The following is a 23220-nucleotide window of genomic DNA, read 5'->3' as shown; positions in this document are numbered from 1 at the left end:
GACCAGTGTCCCCCCTTAAATGACATCTAAAATCAGCATACAAAAATACATGTGGCCTGCAAATTTCATTATTATATCTAGATTAATAAAAAATTTTTTTCAAGACCAGGGTCCCCCCTTAACAAGCGCCTACAAGAGCACAGGAACAACTTAAACATTGGTGATGACCTTTCACATTTGGTCAAACATTGTCTAGAATGTAAAGTCATGAAAAAGAAAAAGAAAAAATGCACTGCATTATTCAATCAAACACGTTTACTATACACCCACAGTGATCAGACGACACGAGAAGTTGTCGAGGCTTTTCACATCGCAGGGGATCAACTGAATTGCGTCAGCAAACCATCTGTTTTCCTTTGCGATAGGGACATGAATTTTCTCGCGAGCACCTGACGAATGTTGTGTTTCATGGTTTTTAGTTTTTTGTGTGTTGTTTCTTCCCATTGATTGCTTCTTCATATAAGAAGGTTTCAGTGAATAAACCTTTTAGTTGCGAGTCAGCGCTCGTCCTGTGTCCCTTCTTTTCTTGTCCCTTGTAGTTCGCGCTGTTTACATCATGAATATCTACCAACTCGCCCAAGTGAACGTTTTGTTATGCATCATGACCTCCAATTTTGCGTTGCACGTCGCCCAGCTTCTGTGACAGGTGCTTGCGAACGGCTTTCAGTCTCTTCTCTGCAAGCTCCTTTGGTACGTCTCCCATGTAGATGTGAAACAGAGCTGCACAATAGAACACAAAATAGGCCACATTTGAACACAACTAGATACATGATAAATGCAAAAGTGACATTCAGAATTACCACTCTCATTGTAAAGAATACAGAAACGAATGTTCAACATTAAAGGGGCCATGAAGCCTACTTTCGTGCATACCCTTGTTGTAGCATTTAATTCCCAACACATTAAATTACAATACCCAAAACTTTCAGTTGATTCCGTGCGGCAGATATCTTTAAAACGATTTTCGTTTCCTTTGCGAACTGACTGCTTGTCTGGCAACCTCTGATTGCTGACGACACATGGGCCTACCCACTCCGCGTCTGCTGTGTGTTGTTGGATGCATTGAGATGCTTGCATGAAAACCAAAGACAGCGATTGCTCGAAACAACAGGAAATGCTTTTTATACATTCTGTGCAGATATGTCAAATGCACTATGTTTGTCGCAGCAAGATCGGAGAACGCGCAAAATGACTTGCCACCAGTCGCTGAGAACGCTAATTTCACAACCAAATAGATAAATAAGCTTACTGGCAGAACAGATCTTATCGAGAGCCACACAAACAGTGTGGAGATCTCTGAAAGTGCTGTGATAGAGCCTGCATGAAGAAACATATGGGCATAACACACCCTGCAAAAACTAAACGTCACTTTTGCCCGACTTTGCAGTTTTGGCTGCAATAAGGACATTGCAGTTGCTACAAACCTCGGATACAATGAACAGGATCTCCATGACTATCACGCTTTCTGTAAGTGAGCGCGACTGTATTTGGCTGAAGCAAAGCTTGATTGCCTAGGTGTTACTCAAAGCAAAGAAAAAAAAAGCACTAGCACCTTTCAGAGAAGAGACTTTTTCCGGTGTAAGTGCCGGTTTCGCCTCTGTTCTGCCAAGAGACCGGCACTTATTTGAAAGCACGCCAGTCACGCTGCGGCTCTTCAGCTCATCAGGTGTCCAGTACACCTGACTAGCACCGCGGCAGAACATTGAATCTGTTGGTGCCCTCAGGAGCATCTGCCAGGCACCAGGCTCCATCCAGAGCCCACTGCCTGCATAGACCTGCAGCAAACGTGGAGAATTTCGCATTTGTACACATTAACAGCAATGAATCAAGGGATTTTAAATATTTCATAACTTAAAACAAACAGCTGAAAAACATAAAAATTATGTAGGCATGAATGCACTCTTTTACAGCGAGCAGTGTCCAAAATCAGTAGATTTTCTAGCCTTATAATTTCCGAGTCAAATACCGCCAAAAGTTGAAATAATGTTCTCTGGCCTAATTCAAACAAACTTCAGAAATAAGAATAAATTTCACATACCAACAACTAGGCATACCTGACAGAACAAGGCAGCCTCCTCATGATCAATAATTATTTGTGTACTAAGAATTTCCTGAGGACAAGAATAACTGCAGACCCATTATGGCATCGTCAGGTAATGAAGTACAAAAATAACAAATTAGAAATGCTGACCTGTGCCTTACATGATATTCTCTGAAACCACACATCTATGCTTTGCACACTACCCTTTTCGGCACACTTACTGGGACTAGTATAAGTTTCTACTGTAAGCTAACATCATCCTCTAAACTGTACCCATTTCACTATGTACCAGCCCCAATTTAATTAAGAATCATTCACTCACTCTACTATGGTATTTGATACACTACATGACTTGAGAACATGCACAATCACCTTTCCATCATCCCTAGAAGAACCTATCACCATGTCCTGCCCACCAGGCAGCTGGAGCTGGCAGTCCGCGGCGCTCTCCATCCCCTCGGCTGAGCATGCTTTTTTGTCAAGAAAAGGAAGTACACAAATGTCAATGCACCTCAGCAGCACATATAAGCAAAAAGCAAACTGAGTTCAGTTTGACATTGTGGGCTATCAAGTAAATTAAAAAAATTTAGTATTTTGCTCTCAAGGTAACAGTGAAAGCTTTGCGCAGTAGAACCTCGCTGCTGAGTTGATGGGTGCTGCATTTTCCTGGCTGCTACACATTGTAGTGGTCTAGATCTGGCATGATGATAATAGGGTTCCATGCATTATAAACCCTGCTGTTCGTTGCAATGTAACTTCGGCCACATTCCTACACAGTAATACTTGTGAAATAACACCCCATGCCAGCCTAAATGAGAAACGGTGGCGGTCATATGTTTACTTCTAAAGCGGCTTTACTTGGCCTGGCATGTCTAGCACCACTGTGTTAGGCAGACGGCATTCAGACAGGCTGTGCCATCATCATCCACAGTGGTTGCACTCTTTTGAAGCAGCAGCTTCACTGCTACAGGTGCACGGCTCAGGTCGCCATGTACGCCACATGACCTTCAAGTCAGCCACAAATAAAATAAACAAACAAATAAACCTCACAATCAGCGGGATTCAAACTCAGGTCCATTGGGCGAGAGCCAGGTGCGCTAACCACTAAGCTTCAAACCCACGGCGTGACAATTCAATAAAACTGGAGATATACAGGGTGTCATAGCTAAAAGTAACCAAGCTTGTTAAAAAGAGGATGATCCCTAGCCGAGTGAGACCAACTGAGGGTTGTTGCCAGTCGCGTGTCCTAGTCTGCAGTATTTTTTTATTATGCAAACATGATTAATTAGTAGAGACTGAGTAGCTAACTTTTTAATTATTGCCTACAGGAAGAAAGTGTCAATGCAGGAGCTGTAGATCCCTTAGAAAAATAATCGTTTGCTCTGTTTGCAGCTAAGTACCACTGATACAACTTCTTTTATCTGACTTAAAAGAAAGCCTGCGAAATACAAAAAGAACCACGTGATAGGGAAGCAGTTACAGCGCTCCCAGATGAGCGATCAAGCAACTACATCCACTTATGTTTGCAACGCTGTCCCGAACAGCGTTCGGCGTTTTGAGGTGGTGGCGAGATATGCGCCAGGAACTGCTTATGCGTCATGGAAAGTGAGCGGGTGCTGCTTTTCAAGGAAGTGAAGCGCGGCTCGCATGGAGCGCTTTTTCACGCGAAACCTCGCCTTGAGTGATAGGAATGTGGCCGTGCCACCGAACTTGCACCGTCACGCGCTGAAGAAACGGTCGCCCTAGCGCCGATACGAGAGTTGCTGGTGTATATCTCGCTACCATCGCAAAACGCCGAATCCCGTGCGGGACAACGTTGCAAAGATAAGCGAATGTCTTTGCTTGGCCGGTCATCTGGGAGCGCTGAAACTGCTTCCCTATCACGTGGTTCTTTTTGTATTTCGCGGGCTTTCTTTTAAGTCAAATAAAAGAAGCTGTATCAGTGGTACTTGGCTGCAAACACGGCAAACGGTTATTTTTCTAAGGGATCTACAACTCCTGCATTGACACTTTCTTCCTGAAGGCAATAATTAAAAAGTTAGCTAATTAGTCTCTGCTAATAATCATGTTTGCATAATAAAAAAATACTGCAGACTAGGACACGCGACTGGCAACAACACTCAGTTGGTCTCACTCGGCTAGGGATCATCCTCTTTTTTACAAGCTTGGTTACTTTTAGCTGGGACACCCTGTATATGTGCTTCCTGTATACTAACTGCTAGGTTACACAGCTGCTCATGCAATATCATGGTAATTTGTGATTCGAGCGATTCATGATTGATCAGTGACAGGCGATTTCGAGAGGAGTTAGAAGAGGAATAACAAGAGGAAGACGAAGAATACAAAGAGGAAGATTAGCGCTCCACACGCAGAAAATCTAACACCACGGGTATAGGAAAAAATCAGCTGTGGTTTAGCTTCGGTTAAACCTGGTGAGAAGCAGTAGTTTCACGTAGCTACGTGTGGCAAAGTCCAAAGAAACAACAATCTTTAAACAAGCCGAGAAACAAGAAACAAACAAAGCTTTGCAAAGCGCAGCCACATGAAGCTACCGCTTCTCGCCATGTTTAATCAGAGCTAAACCACATCTAATTTTTTCTTGACCTATCCTTGTTTCTTTGTAATTGTGCTGCTAGTGTTAGTGTGGCTGGCGCGATTGATTTTGTCCTTCCGCACCTCATCACATCTTTTTGTGACTTCTGGATGCACACAGCAGTGGCAACAAAGAGGACGAGGGCTAGCCTCCGCTGGAACCAACCATTATGTTGGCTGTAGCGGCATTAGACATTCTCAGAAAGTATGTTTGCAACGATCGCAACAGCCACATAGCCCCGTAAATTCTGGAGAAATGAGTAGTCCTCACCGGACGTAAGAAAATGCAGCAGAGAATGCTGCATGATTTTTTCAAGTGCCAGCACTGCAATAAATGTGTTTAGTTCTTCATTACTGTCATTTTTCAATTTATCCTACTTCCTGCCTCCAATGTTTCCTCGCTCTTGCATTTTATTTTTGTAGCAAGAGCTATTGGTCGCCAAGTAGCATTTTCACTGCAGCGGTGGTCACGCCGTGGTCACACCGCTTCTTGCGCCGTTGCCTAGCAACCGTTGCCAGATGGAGCCGCGCCATCTGGTGCAACGTCAGAGGAGGAGAGCCAGAGATAGCAGCAGGCACAGCAAGAGACCTCCCAAGTCTCCGTACGCATTCACTGGACACCCAGAGATCACGCACAAGGGACCGGGAACAGGACTGCCCACGAGGCTGCTGGCGCGCAGCTAGAGGAAGACCGTCGGCATTGCCGTAACGTGAGCCGACCATCTCGGACCACCCTTATTGTTCTCCCATCCCGCTCATAATACCTGACTCTATCATCACACGCCTTTAACAAGAGTGGAGGGGTTTGTCGTGGGACTTTGTCCCAGAGATTACTCCATCCATTCCTTCTGGCCTTTCTCGCCCGGCCCAAGTTCTCGCTCACAAGGTGCGAGCCGGTGCAGCGTACACCCCGGACATCCCGAGTCGATGGCACCGAACCAGGATCGGCTGCCCCAATTGCCCTGCTGACTCTGTTGATTTGCACCACCTGATCTGGACCTGTCCTGGCACTGCGAGCCTCTGCGCCTGCTACACCTCTGCCTACCACATCCAGACATACGAAGATTGGACGGCCCCCAGTACCGACGCCAAGCGCAAGCTCAGTGCCCTGCTAGACTTCATGTCAGAGACTGACACCCTCACCTTCACCTAACCAACCCACTTCCCCCTTAGGCCTCAGGTCATCCTTGTGATTAAAGATTTATGAACGAATGAGCAGCAGGCACACGTAGCGGCCTGTATAAGAGGGTGGTTCGTTGAAGCTGTTGTGGCCAGAGATGGAGAGCGAGTCGGAGAGGCTGAAACAAACCAGGCTTAGCTGTTGGAACGAAACAAGGCAAAGGCGACGAGACCGAGGAAGAACATGGAAAACGTCTCAATAAGCGACGCCGTAAAGATGCAGCTCAACGAGTTCGCCTAGCCTCTGAAGGTCCATTACCTCTCGCTTCGTATGTCTGGCATAGCTGAGCTAAGCCACAGCCAATTTTTTTTAGTCCCGTGAGGAGTACATCAGCAGGGTTATGCTGTATTAAAACTTCTAGAAACATTAATATGACAAACACATCTCAGTGAAGAGTTGATCGGCTGCTACACTAACACTTATGGCTAAAAAGATAACTTGTGAAATAATGAGGGCTAAGTGACAAGTGACAACCGTGGCCGCAGTGGCTCAGTGGTTATGACGCTTGGCTGCTGACCCAAATGACGTGAGTTCGACCCCGCCGTGGCGGTTGAATTTAAAATGGAGGCGAAATTCTAGGGACACGTTTACTGTGCGATGTCAGTGCACGTTAAAGAACCCCAGGTGGTCGAAATTTCCGGAGCCCTCCACTACGGCGTCCCTCATAGCCCGAGTCGCTTTGGGACGTTGAACCCCCATAAACGAGCCTTAAAGACACAGCAGAACACTGCGGAGCGAGAGCAGTTCAGAAAAATCGCATATCCTGCCAAAAATGAAAGGGGCAGTACAGCAAGCCTCATAGGCAATGCAAAAAGAAAAAAAAAGACGTCAGGTTCAATTAACTGCGCATCTGCTGAAGGACAGCAGGAACACTGTGCCAGAAAACTTTTCAACCTGTACACGGTACAACGCCTAACAACTTTAAATGTACCAGACGACCAGAATAATGCTAATATATTTTGTTAATTCACAAGAAAGGGGATGTCAATCATTTAAAAAGCTTTTAATTATTAGATAACTATGGGAAAGAAACATGAAGCTTAATGAAAAGGCTTGAAATGCAACTGAAGGCAGGACGGCAAGCTATCGAAAGGTATAGATGTAATCACACAGTAGAGTAGGAGAGCGACACAAAGTGGAGATAAAAAGTACAGAAAGAAATGGGGCCTGGGAAGGGTATGTGACCAATTTGAAGAAAAGGTAAATGCAGTCAAAGTTAGGGGCACAGCAGGAATGGTGGAAGGATGAGACTAGAAGCTTCAGGGGATAAGGCGCCCTCAAGTGGCACAGGACAAGGTTAACAGGTGCTCATTGCACAAATCCTTTGTCTTGCAGTGAACATTTTCTTAGGCCGATTTGATTATGAAAAATATAAAATGGCATGCATCACAAGAAGGTTCGCTCACCAAACTCGTCTGGCCCACTGCCACTCGCCCCATCGATGGATGTCATTGCTGGGGCCAGTTCTCTGAATTAGGAATAGTTAGAGTTCATGTCCTTACACCAAAATGCACATCAAAGGTATATTCACATAACGGATGAGGTCGCAAAAAGATCTATAGCATCACCTCAAGTAAAGGCAGTGTCCGCATGCTGAAAGCATTCACGCATGAGATGAAAACAGCAGATCTTGTCCTAATAGAAAAAAACGCCCTCCTCTTTCCCTCTGCAGACACCCATTGGTTGGCGTCAATTCGTGACGTCAAGCCACATAATGCACAGTTCACCCTCAAGATTTGCAATTCAGTCCACCGTGTGAATTCACCTTAAGGTGACTTCCAAGAGCACTTGTTTTAAGCTCTAAGATCTACATGCATGGTGACACCTACAACATGCAATTTGATGAAGTAGCTTATAGCTAAGACAAAAGGGATGAGGCTATGCGGCTGAGCATTCCTAGCAATAAAGTGCACGCTGCACGCTGGAAGTATGTGCTTACCTAAATGGCTTGTGCCACTGCAGCTTGCTACAGCCCTAATGGGGCTTCCTGGTGGCCCTGAAACGGAGATTTGCAGTACTCTTAGTGCAAAGCATTCAGGAAACAGACCCGTAATGGAAATTGACTCCTTTTACTGTGAAAACTATTGCAGCTTTGTCATGCTGAGTTTCAGCAATGAACATGTCCGACTGCAAGCTGCTCACCTGGTTCTTGTGGGCTGCCAGTCGCAACAGCGGCCGTCCCAGCCAAGGTGGGCAGCACTGCTGGGGCCCGTGCTGTAAAATTGGCACATTTAAAATGTATTGTGACTACACAAAGCATATCAATGCAACAGCCCTAGAGAATAAATTATTGCTTTGTGCTATAACATCTATGTGCACTGCGACCCCCACAACACGTGATTTTAGCAAGCTGCTAGACTGAGCCGCAAGGCATAGACCCGTAACGGAAATTGACTCCTTTTACTGTGAAAACTATTGCAGCTTTGCCATGCTGAGTTTCAGCAATGAACATGTCCGACTGCAAGCTGCTCACCTGGTTCTTGTGGGCTGCCAGTCGCAACAGCGGCCGTCCCAGCCAAGGTGGGCAGCACTGCTGGGGCCCGTGCTGTAAAATTGGCACATTTAAAATGTATTGTGACTACACAAAGCATATTAATGCAACAGCCCTAGAGAAAAAATTATTGCTTTGTGCTATAACATCTATGTGAACTGCGACCCCCACAACACGTGATTTTAGCAAGCTGCTAGACTGAGCCGCAAGGCATAGACCCGTAACGGAAATTGACTCCTTTTACTGTGAAAACTATTGCAGCTTTGTCATGCTGAGTTTCAGCAATGAAGATGTCCGACTGCAAGCTGCTCACCTGGTTCTTGTGGGCTGCCAGTCGCAACAGCGGCCGTCCCAGCCAAGGTGGGCAGCACTGCTGGGGCCCGTGCTGTAAAATTGGCACATTTAAAATGTATTGTGACTACACAAAGCATATTAATGCAACAGCCCTAGAGAATAAATTATTGCTTTGTGCTATAACATCTATGTGCACTGCGACACCCACAACACGTGATTTTAGCAAGCTGCTAGACTGAGCCGCAAGGCACGAAGTGATGAAGCAAAACACAGCTGTCAGCATAAAAAATATCAGTGCATATCACAAGCGTCTATGCTCACATGAACAGCTTAAACTGATGCAACTTGTTGCATCCCTGTTTGGATGACTTAGTAAAGCAGAAAGCTGGGCTAGTTGGTGAAAGTTCATGATTGAAAAAATAGCGCTAAAAACACACGAGGACTGAAAGAACGATGAAGACAAGCGCTGGAGGACTTGCTGGATGCCCCACAATGTGCATATATCTGAATACCCTTATGCAAAGCATTTAACTAAAACAGACGCAATATGCAAATTGCCTTATCTGGACTGTGAAGTCTGCTCATTAAAGGCGCTTTGAAACACCTTCCAAGAAAAGCACATCAAGTCGTCCAATCACTGGACTATTTTGTCACAAACACCTGAGCCAAATAACACACTTCTACATGCAGCAGAGAATCCACAATCATGCACGAAAGTGGGAGAGCCCTTTCCGGAAATTTTTTTATGCTCACACCCTCCTACATTGCACGCTCCTGCATATGCCGGTTCAGTGATGGCTAGCTACTAGTTTTATATTCTTCTAGATGTTAGGCAGGTACCATGGACACGGCCAGTAAGCCACGGCATTCTGGCGCATCAGGCAGCTCAGAATCCCAGTGCACATCTGAAGTGGGGCCAGTGAAATAGCACTGACCTTTCAGCATGCAGATAGTGAGAAAAGGACACAAAGAGGCACGAAACGCTGAGATCCAAATTTTAAATAGAGATAACTCAGGCTCTGCGAAAAGCATCGCTAAAATTCTTGCTGGAAGATATTCTTGAAGTGGCAGCCTTTAACATCCCAGGCATACTGCAACTTTATTAGAGCCCCCTTAAACTTTCAAAACATCAGTTCAAGGAAACCAAGATAAGGAGCCTGACCACTCGTTAAAGCATGCCTAACCAGAAACTTCAAAGGACTGTGAAGAAAATGTGCGCAACCGAGATCTGGCCAATATGACAGCCGTGGCACTGAAAGTGACCAAAGCAACTCTTTCCAAGCATAAATGAGAGGAAAGCAATTATTTTATTGACTATCTCTCAGACCTGCACATCCAGCAGCCATGTGCACATCTAGCAGCCATGTGCAAAAGCTTAAAAGCATGGTCACTGATTTAAGCACTATTTCTAACATCGTAGTATGCACCACAAGCAAATGTGCTCACCAAGATGGTCCAGGCGGCTGATGCTGCTTGCAGCCCTTGAGGATCCACTTGCCGAGGGCTCTACAACATGCATTACCAACATGACGAATGCTTTAGCCCACCAAACAAGGAGTCGCAATTCACAATTGCCTTTACTGCATTATGGAGTTTTTCCATTCTATTTTCCATATATTTTCACTGCATTTAGCCCAATCCAGTGAGCCACTCTGGCTCCTAGTAGATCGCATTGCTAGGAGCAACGCTGTGAGAGAGGTAGAATTAATTAAGATACACTTTTGGACTTCATACAGCACGTTAAGGATCCCTAAAAAGCAAACTGTCTCAGGTGCTACAGCAAATGCAATTTCACACCGCTGCTTGCATAGTCGTTTTATAAGCATAGTCGATGACTTAGGCACTTAAGTGATTTACTAAATTCTAGTCGTTACCCTTTTTACTTATTGTAGGTGCCTGACTGCAATTAGCAATTGCAATTAGGTTTCAACAGCACACGATCATGAATGTTTTCCAAGAAAGCACACTTGCCTTTCTGCCTTTGAGTCGGCCCATGGGCTCCTGAGTTGACCCGCACATCGAGTGATGCAGCGTAGATAACTCTGCTTTCTGAAACATCACAAAATAGGCCACATCTGCTGCAACAAGAGCCTAAAATTGATGCTGAACACCCTACCACCATTATCTCCAATCCGTTATCCTACCCCTAATTGCAACATGCCACCACTACTGTGTAGTTCTTGACAGACGCCAAATGGAAACAGTAGTGGGAACTTTGAAGTAAGTTGTTCTTCAGCACACTGAACTGCATTTTTTGCATGCATTTACATACTATGTAAATGCACATTTTGTCCACGTTGCAGAGTGGCTAACGTTGGTAACCAAAAATATAACCAAATAATGCACTCACCACATGCAAATATTTTTTGTGTCAGACTCCTCTGCAGGTCTGCATTCAGAGCCCGCAGCTCCTTCACCTCTTTCCTCAATTCCTCCACCTCCTGTGTGCATGCACAGGTGTCATGAGGGGCAGCGTCAACGGCAGCTCTTTCAGCCATGCGATGCTTGAGCTCAGTGAGCTCTACCTGCATGGCACGCAGCTGCTCTTTTAGCGCTGCGCAGGTGTTTCCTAAGGTGTCCTGCTGCAGGTCCTGTTGCAGGTCCTGTTGCAGGTCCTGCTGCAGGTCCTGTTGCAGGTCGTGCAGCAGCTCTCGCTCGTGCTTCTGCTGCACTTCCTTGCGCACCTTCTTTGTTGATGGTGGTACCTGTAATTTGACATTTATCAAAAGCAACTATAATTTCACATTGCAACATGCCACTGCAGTCCATTTACATGTTTTCTAGGTTGGCTCCTTGAAAGTATTAAATCAGAACGACTCATTGTACAGGGCGCCTCATGTAAGCACCCTAAGACTTTCTGCAATTTTTAAAAATAGGTTTTTTGAGTTAGAAGAGCGCTTTTTCTGCAGAGCAATGTGAGCAGTGCAGTTCTTTGAATACAACTAACAAGTACTAAGTAGCAGGCTGGTTAAATAATATTGAATAGTTAGCCTTTTAACTATTACTATTAGGCTCCTCAATACTAAGACGCATGTAGCCCACCACAGGTAATATCCATATCACTTTTTAGAAAATGTGGTTATCCTTGATGCTGTGGCATCACAAATTTTGGCTACTTCAACATGTTACATGCAATAGAGAGCTTGCTTTGCTTCAAAGCTTCTCAAAAGCACATGTATTTTGGTATGATTCAGCCAAAACCTGCAAGGCCACAGCGCTGAGGCAACTGCCTTTTTGAAATTCTAAAAAGTGAAATGGATATTACTTACGGTGGGCTACATGCCTCTCAATAATTAAGGAGCTCAACAGTAATAATTAAAATGTTAACTGTTTAAAATTAGTAAACCAGCCTGGTAGTCAGCACGTCTAAGCTGTATTCTGATGTACTACACTGCTGACAATGTTATGTTGACAAAAGCACTCTTCTCGCTCAAAAAGACCATTTTTAAAAATAGCAGAAAGTCTTAGGTGAAACATCCTGTATACCATAAGCACATGCCATGAACAAGCTACAATCCTACCTCACCATCATTCATGTAACAGATGCAATGAACAACAGTGTCCCCCACAAATTGGTTAACGCGAATGAGGAAGCGCTGCGCAAACTCAGCTGCAGCCTTGCAGGAGCCCAGAGCGACAAATGCCTTCAAGGCTTTACGACAACCCCTTCCCCCCGTTCCACAAAACGAATGTCATTACCTAAGGAAGTCATAAAAAATAACGGAGATATGTGCAAAACTTTTTATCTGATGCAGCCATCAAAAATACATGCCATGAAAGGCAATGCACTGTACTGGAGTAAACGGCATTCGGTTTCCCTTCACCATCCTTTTGTTCATTAGCAATGAACTAACTGGCAGCTGCCGCTTTTCATTGGTAAGCCTCACAAGGAGCAGTGCTCTGGGAGCTATGGTTGCATATGCTACAGGCATGACACAAAGCCCTGTACGGTGCTCTTCTGTTTTTTTGTTTGTCTGTTTGTTTGTTTGAGAACTGTGCACTAAGCACAAGTCTAGACAAGGTGTCGGGACAAGAGGTGACGCATCCACCAAGTGGCTTGTTGAGTCCGATCATTTTGTCGAAAAAAATAGGAAAGTCCTGCTTGTGCTCCATTCTTGTGCTGCCCAACAGAACAGGCAAGACCAGCCCCTTTCCAATGGTATAATTCATGCACCCAAGGTGTTGTATGGGCAGCACACTGACAGCGCGTCTCCAGCACTTGAAGACAACAACTGACTCGGTCATCTTTCGTGAAGTACAGCTCAGCTGTGAGCTTGCATGCATCCTGTCCACTTCTGCTTCTGTTGTCTGTTCCCTAGCGCACTAACCACATTCCCAAGCTGGACAACCACCAATTAGCCCAGCTTGCCACTGTACTATGGGATCACTTTATTGGCGTAAAAAACAGCAGCAACATTGAAAAACCATACAAACAAAGGAAGGAAAATAGTATATGACCAACCTCCCATCAGTTGCTGTGAGCACTTTGACTAAAGCAGCTTGTTGGTATAGAATGGGTATTGGCAAAGTGAAGGTGACTGCGCTGGTGAGTTTAGAAAACGCCTTAATCGCAAGTTCTGGTTTGAATAAGCACAAGCGCATAATGGACATTTAATTGCAAAAGCAGTGCTACTGTCATCCCTCCCCAAGGCCAGGAATCTGGTGCCTGTTGAAGTGAAGCCTTCAGCCAATATTTAGAGGTATTAAGGCATAAATGAAACAACTGTGGCAAACATGCTGCAGTCACGGTACCTTGTCCTTGTCCTTTCCTTTTCTTTTTCCACAGTTCGGCAGCACAGGTCTCCGCGCCTCTTTTCGGTGAAGTTCTTCATTTCTTCATCCGTTTCTGAAAGAGAAAAACGTGCTTGAGATAGCAAAACACTGCAGCATTCCTACTCTCTCTTAAGACGATCATGACACATGTTTCGCTGATTGAAGCAGTGATCCATCACCGCCATAAATGCAACATCTAAAGTCACTTGCCAAGGTCGCAGAATTGTACTACAATAAAGTACAGGTTCGTCCACTTTTAGGTTAAACATTTGAGCACGTGCACTTGGAACTGTACTGACTGCGCTCTTAATGTGTTTTCAATGAATTGCACACATGCGCCGAAAAGAACTAATATACTGAAAACACATTTACTGCGGCTGGTAAGCAAGCAAGGAAGATTCGACAAGTCATGTTACCGCATTTTTCTGGCTTATTAAGCATACGTGAGAGATTTCTCTTGCACTTCATTATAACGACTTTTCGATGACTGCGAAGCTGTAGATTATTGGAAATTTCGAGATTATTAGAAATTTGAAAAGATGCACACCTGCAGCTAAAATGAGCGTCATGCAACTATTGTGTGGCCAGAGTTGTTTGCTGAACTCAATGTCCTATAAATTACATGTTAGCCGAACATGCATGCTAATCATGGAATGCATAAATGAAGTGAAAGCAGTAAACAGAAGAATGTATATTCCACAGGTTGTACAGTGCTTGTATTGTTGTGCTCACTTGCTAGAATTGTTTTTCTTTTTTAACATTACACTGCATCCTGATGATCGGGCACCGCAGTCGAGCAATAACTATGAGCCATCGCGGCGGGGCCGTGATCAAGGATTCTTCACGATATAGAGCTACTGGAGGTAATTTAATTTGCACACAAGAAACCCAGAAGTGTAACAAAACAAAATTATAATGCGTCACTTACCGGTCAAATGAAGAATCTTTGCAGCGTAATAGCCGCCCTCGGTCGTATCATTGCCTTGCCAGTAGGCTTGGTATGTAGCGGCCCCATCAAAATCCGCTACATTTTGCGGACTGAAATTTTCGACGTCAGTGTGCTGCAGTATTGCAAGCGTAGAGTCGCATACATACTCCACTAGCACGAACATGTCTGCGTCAGGCCGCGTCAAAAGTGTGGCAAATGAAACGATCGAGCGCCTGGGAACAACCGAAGAGAAGCGAGCGTAGCACAGGAAGGAGATCAAGGCAGAACGGCGCGTGGTGCGGGGACCGCAGCATCCATGGAAAGAGAACTAGGAGAGAGTGCGCTCAGCCTCTGCAAGCCATCCTCCTCAGCCGCTGCCGAGGGCGCACTGACTCTTGGGAAATGGGACCTCCACAATCAACAGACTGCCAACCGGCGGTGCTTTTTAGTGAACGTCCGTGCTCCGATGTAGCGCAGAAGCGCAGCGCCTGTGTTGCAGCTTTGGCGGAATGCGTACCGAGCTCGAGGTTGTCTGAAGGCTTCGCGTCTCAACACTTCTGTTGATTGCACTCTTGAGTTTTTGGGTGCACTGTAGAAAACTGCAGGTAAACTTTTCATCAAAGGGTGCGGCCGCGACCTCCTCACTGTTCAACTGTGGTTCATAAAGAGAATGGAGAGGAATTCCTTTCGTCGTTATATACTCATACGGAACGTTTATTTCAGCGCATGCTATAAGCGGAGAACTCGAGAGTAGGCGAAGAAACGAGCCTCTAAAAAGGGGCGCAGCGGCTTCCAGAGCGCTCACGGCGGACGGACGTGTTTAACGAGCGCTCCGGCGCGCTGCGCAAGATTCTATTTCTCAGGCGGACTTCGGCCCGCACATAGGCCCGGCACAAGTCGTGCCGAATACGCTCGCGCACATACGCGGTTCCGACGTGAAATGCAGCAGTGAAGTACTTCTCTCTCTCTCGCTGTCGAGAGAGAGTGCCCGCGGCTTTACGTCTGCCCCTGCGCGGTTCTCCCGGCTACTGCGCGCAATCACTTACAAAAAGAAGTAAACACAAAAAAGTACAAAAAAGTAAACACATAGCCGCGCGCTCGTAGCGTCCTGTCTCGGACTAATCGCGCGCGCGGCGCACTGCACTAGCGGCCGGGGTGCCCACGGAGCGTTCGTGTCACGCGTGCACTACCTGGTGGAGAGCGAGCGGGAAGTCAAGCCCGCCTGCTCGATGAACAGACAGAGGTTCACCATTGTTCTGTCACAGGTGAGCGCACTGCCGCGCGGCCACAGGAGCGCTTCGAGACTGTCCGGGATGATTCCCAGAGCCCTGCAGGCCGCGAGAATCTCGCGACGCGGCACTGCAGACGCGGCACAGCGAAGGAGTATGTGCTCCAGTGTCTCCACTGCGCCGCAGTCAGCGCACGCGTCGCTCGGGTACGGTGGACGCTGCGGCGAGCGAGCAGTCTGCGCTCACCACGGAGCCGTCAGTGAACACAAGCAGATGGTCGCGCAGTTGCTCGTACAGCGAGAGAGCGAAACCGAAACCGAAATCCGGCTAAAAGCTACCACTGCCTTGTCACATGAGGGCAGCAGCCGCCACAAGTTACAGTCGCTAGCGTGACTTCAAAGCAGCTACAACATTGTTATTGTATTGATTTTTTACTATTTAGATGCCAGCCAGCATGAATTAAGATGGTGGTTTGTTTTGATTATATGACGAGGTTAGTAAGGCATGCGGCGGTGTGTGCCTTTTACCCATGCTTTTACCTCGCGAGGACGACAACTACACCGCGCCAGTTGTCACATACCAGTAAAACTCTTGTGCGGGCTAGTTGGTTCATATTGACGGTATAAAATACGGCGCAGGTCCTGTCGTTTTTGTGTCTCATTCGTCCTCGACTGTCGCGCCGTATTTTATATCGTCACATACCAACGTCGCTAGCATCGTTAGCGTGACTATAAAGACAAAATGCTCCTATCCCTTTTGACGATTTGCATATGAGATGGGTTAGAACTCTGCTGGTGATACATTTGCAATTCACCTGTTACTCACTGTTCCGGAGATTGCAAGGATACTCAAACCAAAACCGTCCTGGTAACATTGGCCAGGCTGGCATGCATGCCGAAGCCAGCGAAGCGACGAACAGCGCGGTCGTTTCCTCATTTTTACTTCAGTTATCTCTAGATGTGGACCCCAGCCCCTGTTCCTCATCACCGCCGCTCTTGTCTGCCTCTCTCAGAGCTCATACCTATTTGTGCAAATGTGGTTCAAGGTTTCTAAGACATGAATACCAGCATTTTCCTACTCTGCTACAGATGGTAGCTGAAGGCGGCCGCGCCTGCAGGAATTGTACATATATTGGAGAGTGTGATCGTGATAAGAGAGGCCGCCCGCCAGCACACGGCAATGCAATTGACCGTACTCGCCGAAAAAGCTCTTCAACTCAAATGAACACGTATATGCATGAAGCCAACTGCGAAGTGCCATATGCAAACAGCTATAGTCAGACGCAATGTGCTGTCTATTCCTTGCAGACGGCTTCAGTGGATCCCATATGCCATATGCTAGGTCATTATCGGGAAACAAACGCGCTGATGCAGCTATGATCGAGCTATATCAATTGCTCACAGCTTTCAGTAGAGTTCAAGAGAACTGACGTACAGCTGGAAGCAATATCAAAGGTAACACGAGAGCGCGGCCCCCGCGCTTCGCAAAGCGCTGCCACGGACAGACGGCGAAAATCCGTGGTAAAGGCGTATGCAAATATAAGCATGGCCGGCTGCTCTTTCCGAGCACTCCCCTGGTGCTGACCATTCTCGTCATCTGTCGGTGGCAGCGAAGTGCGGAGGCCACGTGTTCCCTTCCATATTGCTTACTGTACCCTTCTAATTTTAAGTGCTGGTCGCGCATTTGCACTGGAACGACGTGAGCCATACATAAACAGGACTTGATGCGATTTCACATAGTTCAGGCGTGTAGTCTGTTCACATATATGCCTCTTATATGCCAGGGAAATCGAGTGGCCATAGCACAGCACATATCTTTCAATCGTCTTTTCATCGTCTCCGTGCTCAGGAGCAAGCGCGTCCTACCCATATGCGCCGCGGAGGAGATACCGAGGGTCACACGAATTAACTACTCGCCTCCTAGCCGCTGCGCTAACCGAGGAGTTTTTCAACAGTGAGCCCGAAGAAAGGATCTTTCAGCAACACAAGAGACCACGATCGTCGCTCTGCTCTGGACAAGCTCCAGGAATTTGTGGCACATAAGGCTCGATGCAACATATACGCTTTACGGCAGTTGGCGGTGACCAGATTAGCGTTCGCCTAGAGTCCGCCTGAAACGGTGGCATACGCGCCCGCCACAACCGAAGTGCCTCGAACAATATGTGCAACTGAAAGAATATGTTTCAGCCAACCAACCAGCACAGAAGTGCGGCCCGCTGGGGCGGGAATTAATTTCCCCGGGCTCATCATCTTCGTACAGTACAGTTATATATATCATACACCGACAGAGTCTGTGTCTTTCGTAGCTGCCTAACATTGTTTGGCACACGGTAAAATGACTCAGGCGTATATTCGTAGCGGTTTAATAAAATGTAAAAGAAGATGTTGGAAAAGGAAAACACTTGCAGAAATTACGACCAGAACGAGGTGACTACTGTTTCACTTAGCCGGGCGAAACCTCAGCGAATGCGCAATATATCTGCTGCCTGTTGCGTCGCTTGCACACGCGACTTGGTGCGAGTGACGGTGGTGCTCTCCGCCCACAACCGGACCTGAAGACGCTGTCTGTGCGACTTTTTGGGTTCTTTCATTACGTCATCACTTGCATTTATGATCGCGTATCCTTCGTACATGTAAGATGTGCTTAGTCGCGACGAGCGGACAAGCTAGATATGATTCGTCGTCACCGGTAATACATTGCGGGACAATTGGGGATATAAGCATTGGCAAACTTCTCTTTGCAGCTTCTCAAAAGTACCGCGTGCATCTTGCAAACGCTTTTCAGAGAAGATGGCAAGACTGCGGCATGACTGATGCACGACCCCCTTTATAAACTATTTGACGAGGTGGTGGATTGATGCGCGGCAGAGGTTCGCGAGACGTACCCAGCGTCTACTATACCAGTGTTGCCATACTAGAGTGTTGCCAGACTACTACAGTTATGCTACAGTCGCCACAGTGGCGTCCGCCGCACCTTTGAGAACGAACGAGATGCCTCGGAAATATTTTAAACTAGTTCTCACCTAGCTAGCATTTTGCTTGCCTGCTCTACTGCGCTTATTTCGCTCAAGCCACTCAAGCCGCGCACAGCCAAATTAATATTTTTATTCACTCATTTTCTTTTTTTGCTCTTTCTGGAGAGGCTTGTAGCCTTGTAGTACTACATGCGATAAAAGCGCGCAAAACTGGCGTTCCGAGGTGGCTTCAGCTGCGTAATATCGCGATGCCAGGAAAGCCGCGACAACGCTACCGGCGCTACCTCGAGCAGGGAACCAGCGTTGAAGTTCCCAGGCAGACTCTGGCCAATGCAATAAAAAGAGCCAGGACTTCAGGTGCTGCTCAGGTAGGTCTGTTTTATCAGCAGTGCCATACAGCTGTCTGCATTGTCATGCTAGCAGTGTCATGTGAATTGCATGGGCCGACACCATTGGCTGGAAAGCGGTCCTTTGAGGGGGGAAAAGCCGCAGCGTTCTTAAGTTGTACCCGACTATTGGGGCTATGGTACTAACAGCGTGCACTTGTTTGCAGTCAACAGGACCAACTTATACTCGGGACGACAAGGCATTCGGACTGAAGTCACTGACTCATTTGATATAACTAGCTGAGTGCTCCTCTCAGGAAATGTTCAGAAAATTTAAGTTTAATGGCAGGTTCATGTACTCAACATTATTTTCACACTGCATGTTTACTAAAGTTCCCAGAGACAGAGTGGTATTCTGCAGAATGGGAGACAGTAAACGATTAGAGAAAATTTTGAGCACATCTGGCTGCCACTTCTGTGCCCTGTATTCCATGACTCTTAAGCCATTTTGTAATGATTGCATTACTCCGCGGACATTTTAGGGTTTAAGCTTTATGCTGAATTCATTATAATATTAGAAACTGCAGCATTCTGTCAGTAGGTCTGCCTGACTTTCTTGGTGAAATCAGAATCAGTTTTCCTCTCACCTCTTTACTGACTGCACCTAATTCTGTGACCACCCTTGATTGCTTTTTCTTTTCACTTCCTCCTTATCTCTTGTGCTCTTTTGTCTTTCTTCCTTCAAATGCATTCCCCATGGAGAGTGGCATTTTCATGCTGTATAGAGCCAGCTAAAATTGCTCATTCCTCAACAGGAGGGTTGGCTGTCAGCATGGCTACAGCTTCCCCATATGAAACCTTTTAAGGTTTGCATGATTTTCGAAAAAAGTGGATGGCTGAGAAAAATTTGAATAATCTGTGCACGCCTGAAGGAGAACAAAGCAACTTTGTATCCAAGCTGTACTACAGTGCTGTTTGCTGTAAAAATGAAATTTGCTCAGTGAAGATAGAAATGTTTGAATCACTGATATTTTCATTTGCAGGACAATTGGAACCAAGCAGCTGTTGGCTCAAGCCAGCACGAAAACAATGAAGATGAATCTTTAAGTGTTGATGACAGTGAGGGTTCAAGTCCAAGCTGGGCAGGGACAGCACAGAATGATGCTGTTCATGAAATGCTTCCTACATATGAAAATGACAGTGCCGATTCTGCCAGTGATGGCCAAGACACAGACAGCTCTGACGAAGAATGTGTGGAATGGGGTGCTAATGAAGACAGGGAAGAAAACAGTGATGTCGAGGAAAATGAAACTGAGGGCGCAGACTTCTCAAACATTTCTGATGACTTTGACGTATACCTTAGGAAGCTCTCGGAGGAAACACTGCCACATCAGTCCACAACTAAAGCTCAAGCACTGCTGTTAATTTTGGCTTACATTGTGACAGCAGGGCTTACCTGGTCACAGGTTAAAGGCCTCCTGACACTTCTGAATGCCCTTTTTGGAGAAGCAGTTATGCCACCGTCTACCTACTTGCTACGGAAGTTGTGGAAAGAAAGGAAACAGGCACTAAGGCTGCATTTATTCTGCCAGCATTGCCATGAGCATCTTGGCACCACCCATGAAATTCCTGACAACAGTGAAGTAACTTGTGGTGGCTGCAACTTAAAGAAAAATGTTAAAAGCTTAATAGGGATGGGAAGTTTTTTCATTTTCGACCTCAAGCAACAATTAACAGATTTAATCAGGCATTAGAGTTCCATTCTTTTTGAAAATCTGCAGAAGCTTTCAACAGAGATCCGAGAGCCGGGAATCTACAGAGATGTGACCGACGGTGACCTCTATAAAAGTATTCGGCGACAGCTCAATATGAAATGGAGTGATGTCACACTCACATTTAACACTGATGGGGCACCTGTGTTTGAGTCCTCGAAAAGTTCAATCTGGCCTATCCAGATCATGTTGAACGAACTGCCCATGGAACTTCGGTGGAAGCACGTCACGCTGTCAGGGCTGTGGTTCGCGAAGGAGCATCCACCTATGCACATTTTTATGCGAAGGTTCGTTGATGAAGTGAACAATATTGGAGAAATTGTATGGTCACATTCAGGAAAAATTGTGAAGTCTGCAGTACATGCAGTTGTGTGTTGTGTGGACTCACCAGCAAGAGCATCCATCCTGAATATAAAGCAATTTAACGGGTATTATGGGTGCAGCTGGTGCCTTGAGGAAGGTACATGCGTTGATGGTAAGTTTCATTGACTATTTCAATGTGGGTCCATTTCTTAAGGTGTCCATAGTAATATTGATTGACAATTAATTAGGTGTCAGTATGGTATCATGAAGGATGCTAGGTGAAACTAAAGCAAGGAAATTAAACATTTAAACAGGTTCACGAATATAGATCTACTTCCTGATGTTAAGTCACTCGAGTACTGTTCCCAGTGTAGACCATCACGTTCAAAAAGGTGAATGCACTGTTGAATAAACGCAATGCATTTATAATATTGCAAATGCATTTGGGTTGGTATTTGGTGTTGGGCTGTCAGATTTATGTGCGGTACCTGTATGCATTACATTTGGGTCTCATTTCCGATTCAAGTGGAAGGTTCAGGCTGAGTTTTGCAAGCCATATATTATTAGAATAAGGAAAGTGCGAACTATGCAATTTTTGCAGGCACGGTCAAGTACCTCTTTCATGGCCAGGCAACCTGTGAACGGACACATGGACGTGTGCTAGAAGCAATGCGCCAAGCAAGGGGACCGGATGCAACATTTGAGGGATTCAAGGGGCCATCTTCACTTCTCAAACTGAAAGGCCTTGACCTTGTGTGGGGCCTACCACCAGACTATATGCATTGTGTCCTTGAGGGTGTGACAAAGCAGCTGGTTGAACTGTGGCTGTCAGCTACCGGCTCAGCCTTCTACATTGGACGGCATGTCAGGCTTTTGGACTCTCGACTGTGCACTTTTAGGCCTCCCATCACTTTTTCAAGGACAGCACGACCCCTTTCAGAACGTGCTTACTGGAAGGCAACAGAATGGCGGTACTGGCTTTTGTTCTACTGTATCCCATGTTTGTCAGGTCTGCTTCCTCGGCCATATATGGTACACTTTGTGCTCCTTGTAAAGGCAGTGTTTTTGTTGCTGCAAGATACTGTAAGCGAGGGTGACATATGTGCAGCTGAAATGTTATTGCTGTCTTTTGTACAGCAAGCAGCGAGGCTCTATGGTGAGGCAGCTATGACATATAATGTTCACCAGCTGCTGCACCTTTCTAAGGCTACGTGCATGTTTGGCCCATTATGGGGTGTGTCCACGTTTCCTTTTGAAGATGGGATTGGCCGTGCACTGCGGCTTGTGTCAGCAGCCAAGCTAGTGCCTATGCAGGTCGCTGAACGGTGCATAATGCAGCATTGCTATCGAAGCTTGGAAAGAAATTTGGAGCTGCCAGCTCATTTGGCTTTTGCCAAGAAAAATATTGGCGCTCAGCACACAAACAGCTACCAGACATGTGCTCTAGGTGTGCCACACCCTGTTCCTTCATTTCCCGAGCAGCTAAAAATGATTTTCAATTCACGCTTTGGCTGCATTCCTCAGATGCCTAGGTACTTTCGAGCACAAATTGGCAGCATTATTATACACAGTTCGGATTATTCGACTCCAAAAAAGACCTGCTCTTGTTATGTTAAAATGGTAGACGGCTCATATTGTTATGTACTTGGAATTTATGAGATTGCAGGCTGTATATATTTTCACTCCCAAAGGCTTCTTGTTTCACCACTTGTATTTGATGTCCTACATATCATGCAGTGTCAGCACCCACCGGCTGATCAGAATAATTGTTTGCACTCCCTTGATGATGTGTCTCTGCAATGTGTTTTCTTTAGTATTAATAAGGTTTCATACTTGTGTGAAGTGCCCAATCAGAAGGAAAGAGATTGATCTGGTAGTGATGTATGATGTGCAGTTCATGAAGGTAGTTTCAGTGTATTTTTATTTTTGTATTCCTTTAAGGTAGCTCTTCAGTGTGTTTAACTTTTTTTCGAACTTGTGGCCATGAAATTCATTGCAGTTAGTAGCAATTACACCAATCTTCAGATTTTGACGGGAGGTTGCTCCATATTGTCACATTGTCAAAAGTTTGTCGTCAGTTATAAATTCAGCACGGCCACAAGCGGCAGGCATTGTCTTGGACGACCGCCAAGCACGCTTGTTGCTACGCCGCTGCCAAGCCGTTCAGTTCTTTGTGGGTGTGAAAGAGCCCAACAGTGTTTTTTTGGAAGCCGTTTTGCTGTCTACCTGACTGCCAAACTGCAGCCATCACAACTACGTGAAAATATTGCATTAATCTCAAAGTTTCTTTTATTCTTGGAACATTTATGCTTCAAAG

The 23220-nt window shown here is 45.9% G+C and overlaps 1 protein-coding gene and 1 pseudogene across 1 annotated transcript; one reads left to right on the top strand and one right to left on the bottom strand.

Annotated features, from left to right (window-relative positions):
* Window positions 1-592: 592 nt before the first annotated feature.
* On the bottom strand, window positions 593-7462 carry LOC149338076 (BEN domain-containing protein 5-like). The gene is made up of 5 exons (XM_089550091.1): window positions 7382-7462; window positions 7220-7279; window positions 2414-2511; window positions 1553-1775; window positions 593-720 (listed from the first exon to the last, which is right to left on the bottom strand). Exons 2-5 carry the CDS (start codon window positions 7263-7265, stop codon window positions 593-595), a joined length of 495 nt encoding a protein of 164 aa, XP_089406217.1. The 5' UTR covers window positions 7266-7279; window positions 7382-7462.
* An 11288-nt stretch (window positions 7463-18750) lies between these two features.
* On the top strand, window positions 18751-22772 carry LOC149338075 (uncharacterized; annotated as a pseudogene).
* The last annotated feature ends 448 nt before the right edge of the window (window positions 22773-23220 follow it).

Source organism: Amblyomma mixtum, chromosome 6 (assembly GCF_055824585.1).
Source record: "Amblyomma mixtum isolate Tamu chromosome 6, ASM5582458v1, whole genome shotgun sequence".
Taxonomy (NCBI): Eukaryota; Metazoa; Arthropoda; class Arachnida; order Ixodida; family Ixodidae; genus Amblyomma; species Amblyomma mixtum.
The sequence above is the reverse complement of the archived record's forward strand: the minus strand, read 5'-3'. Positions and strand labels throughout refer to the sequence as shown.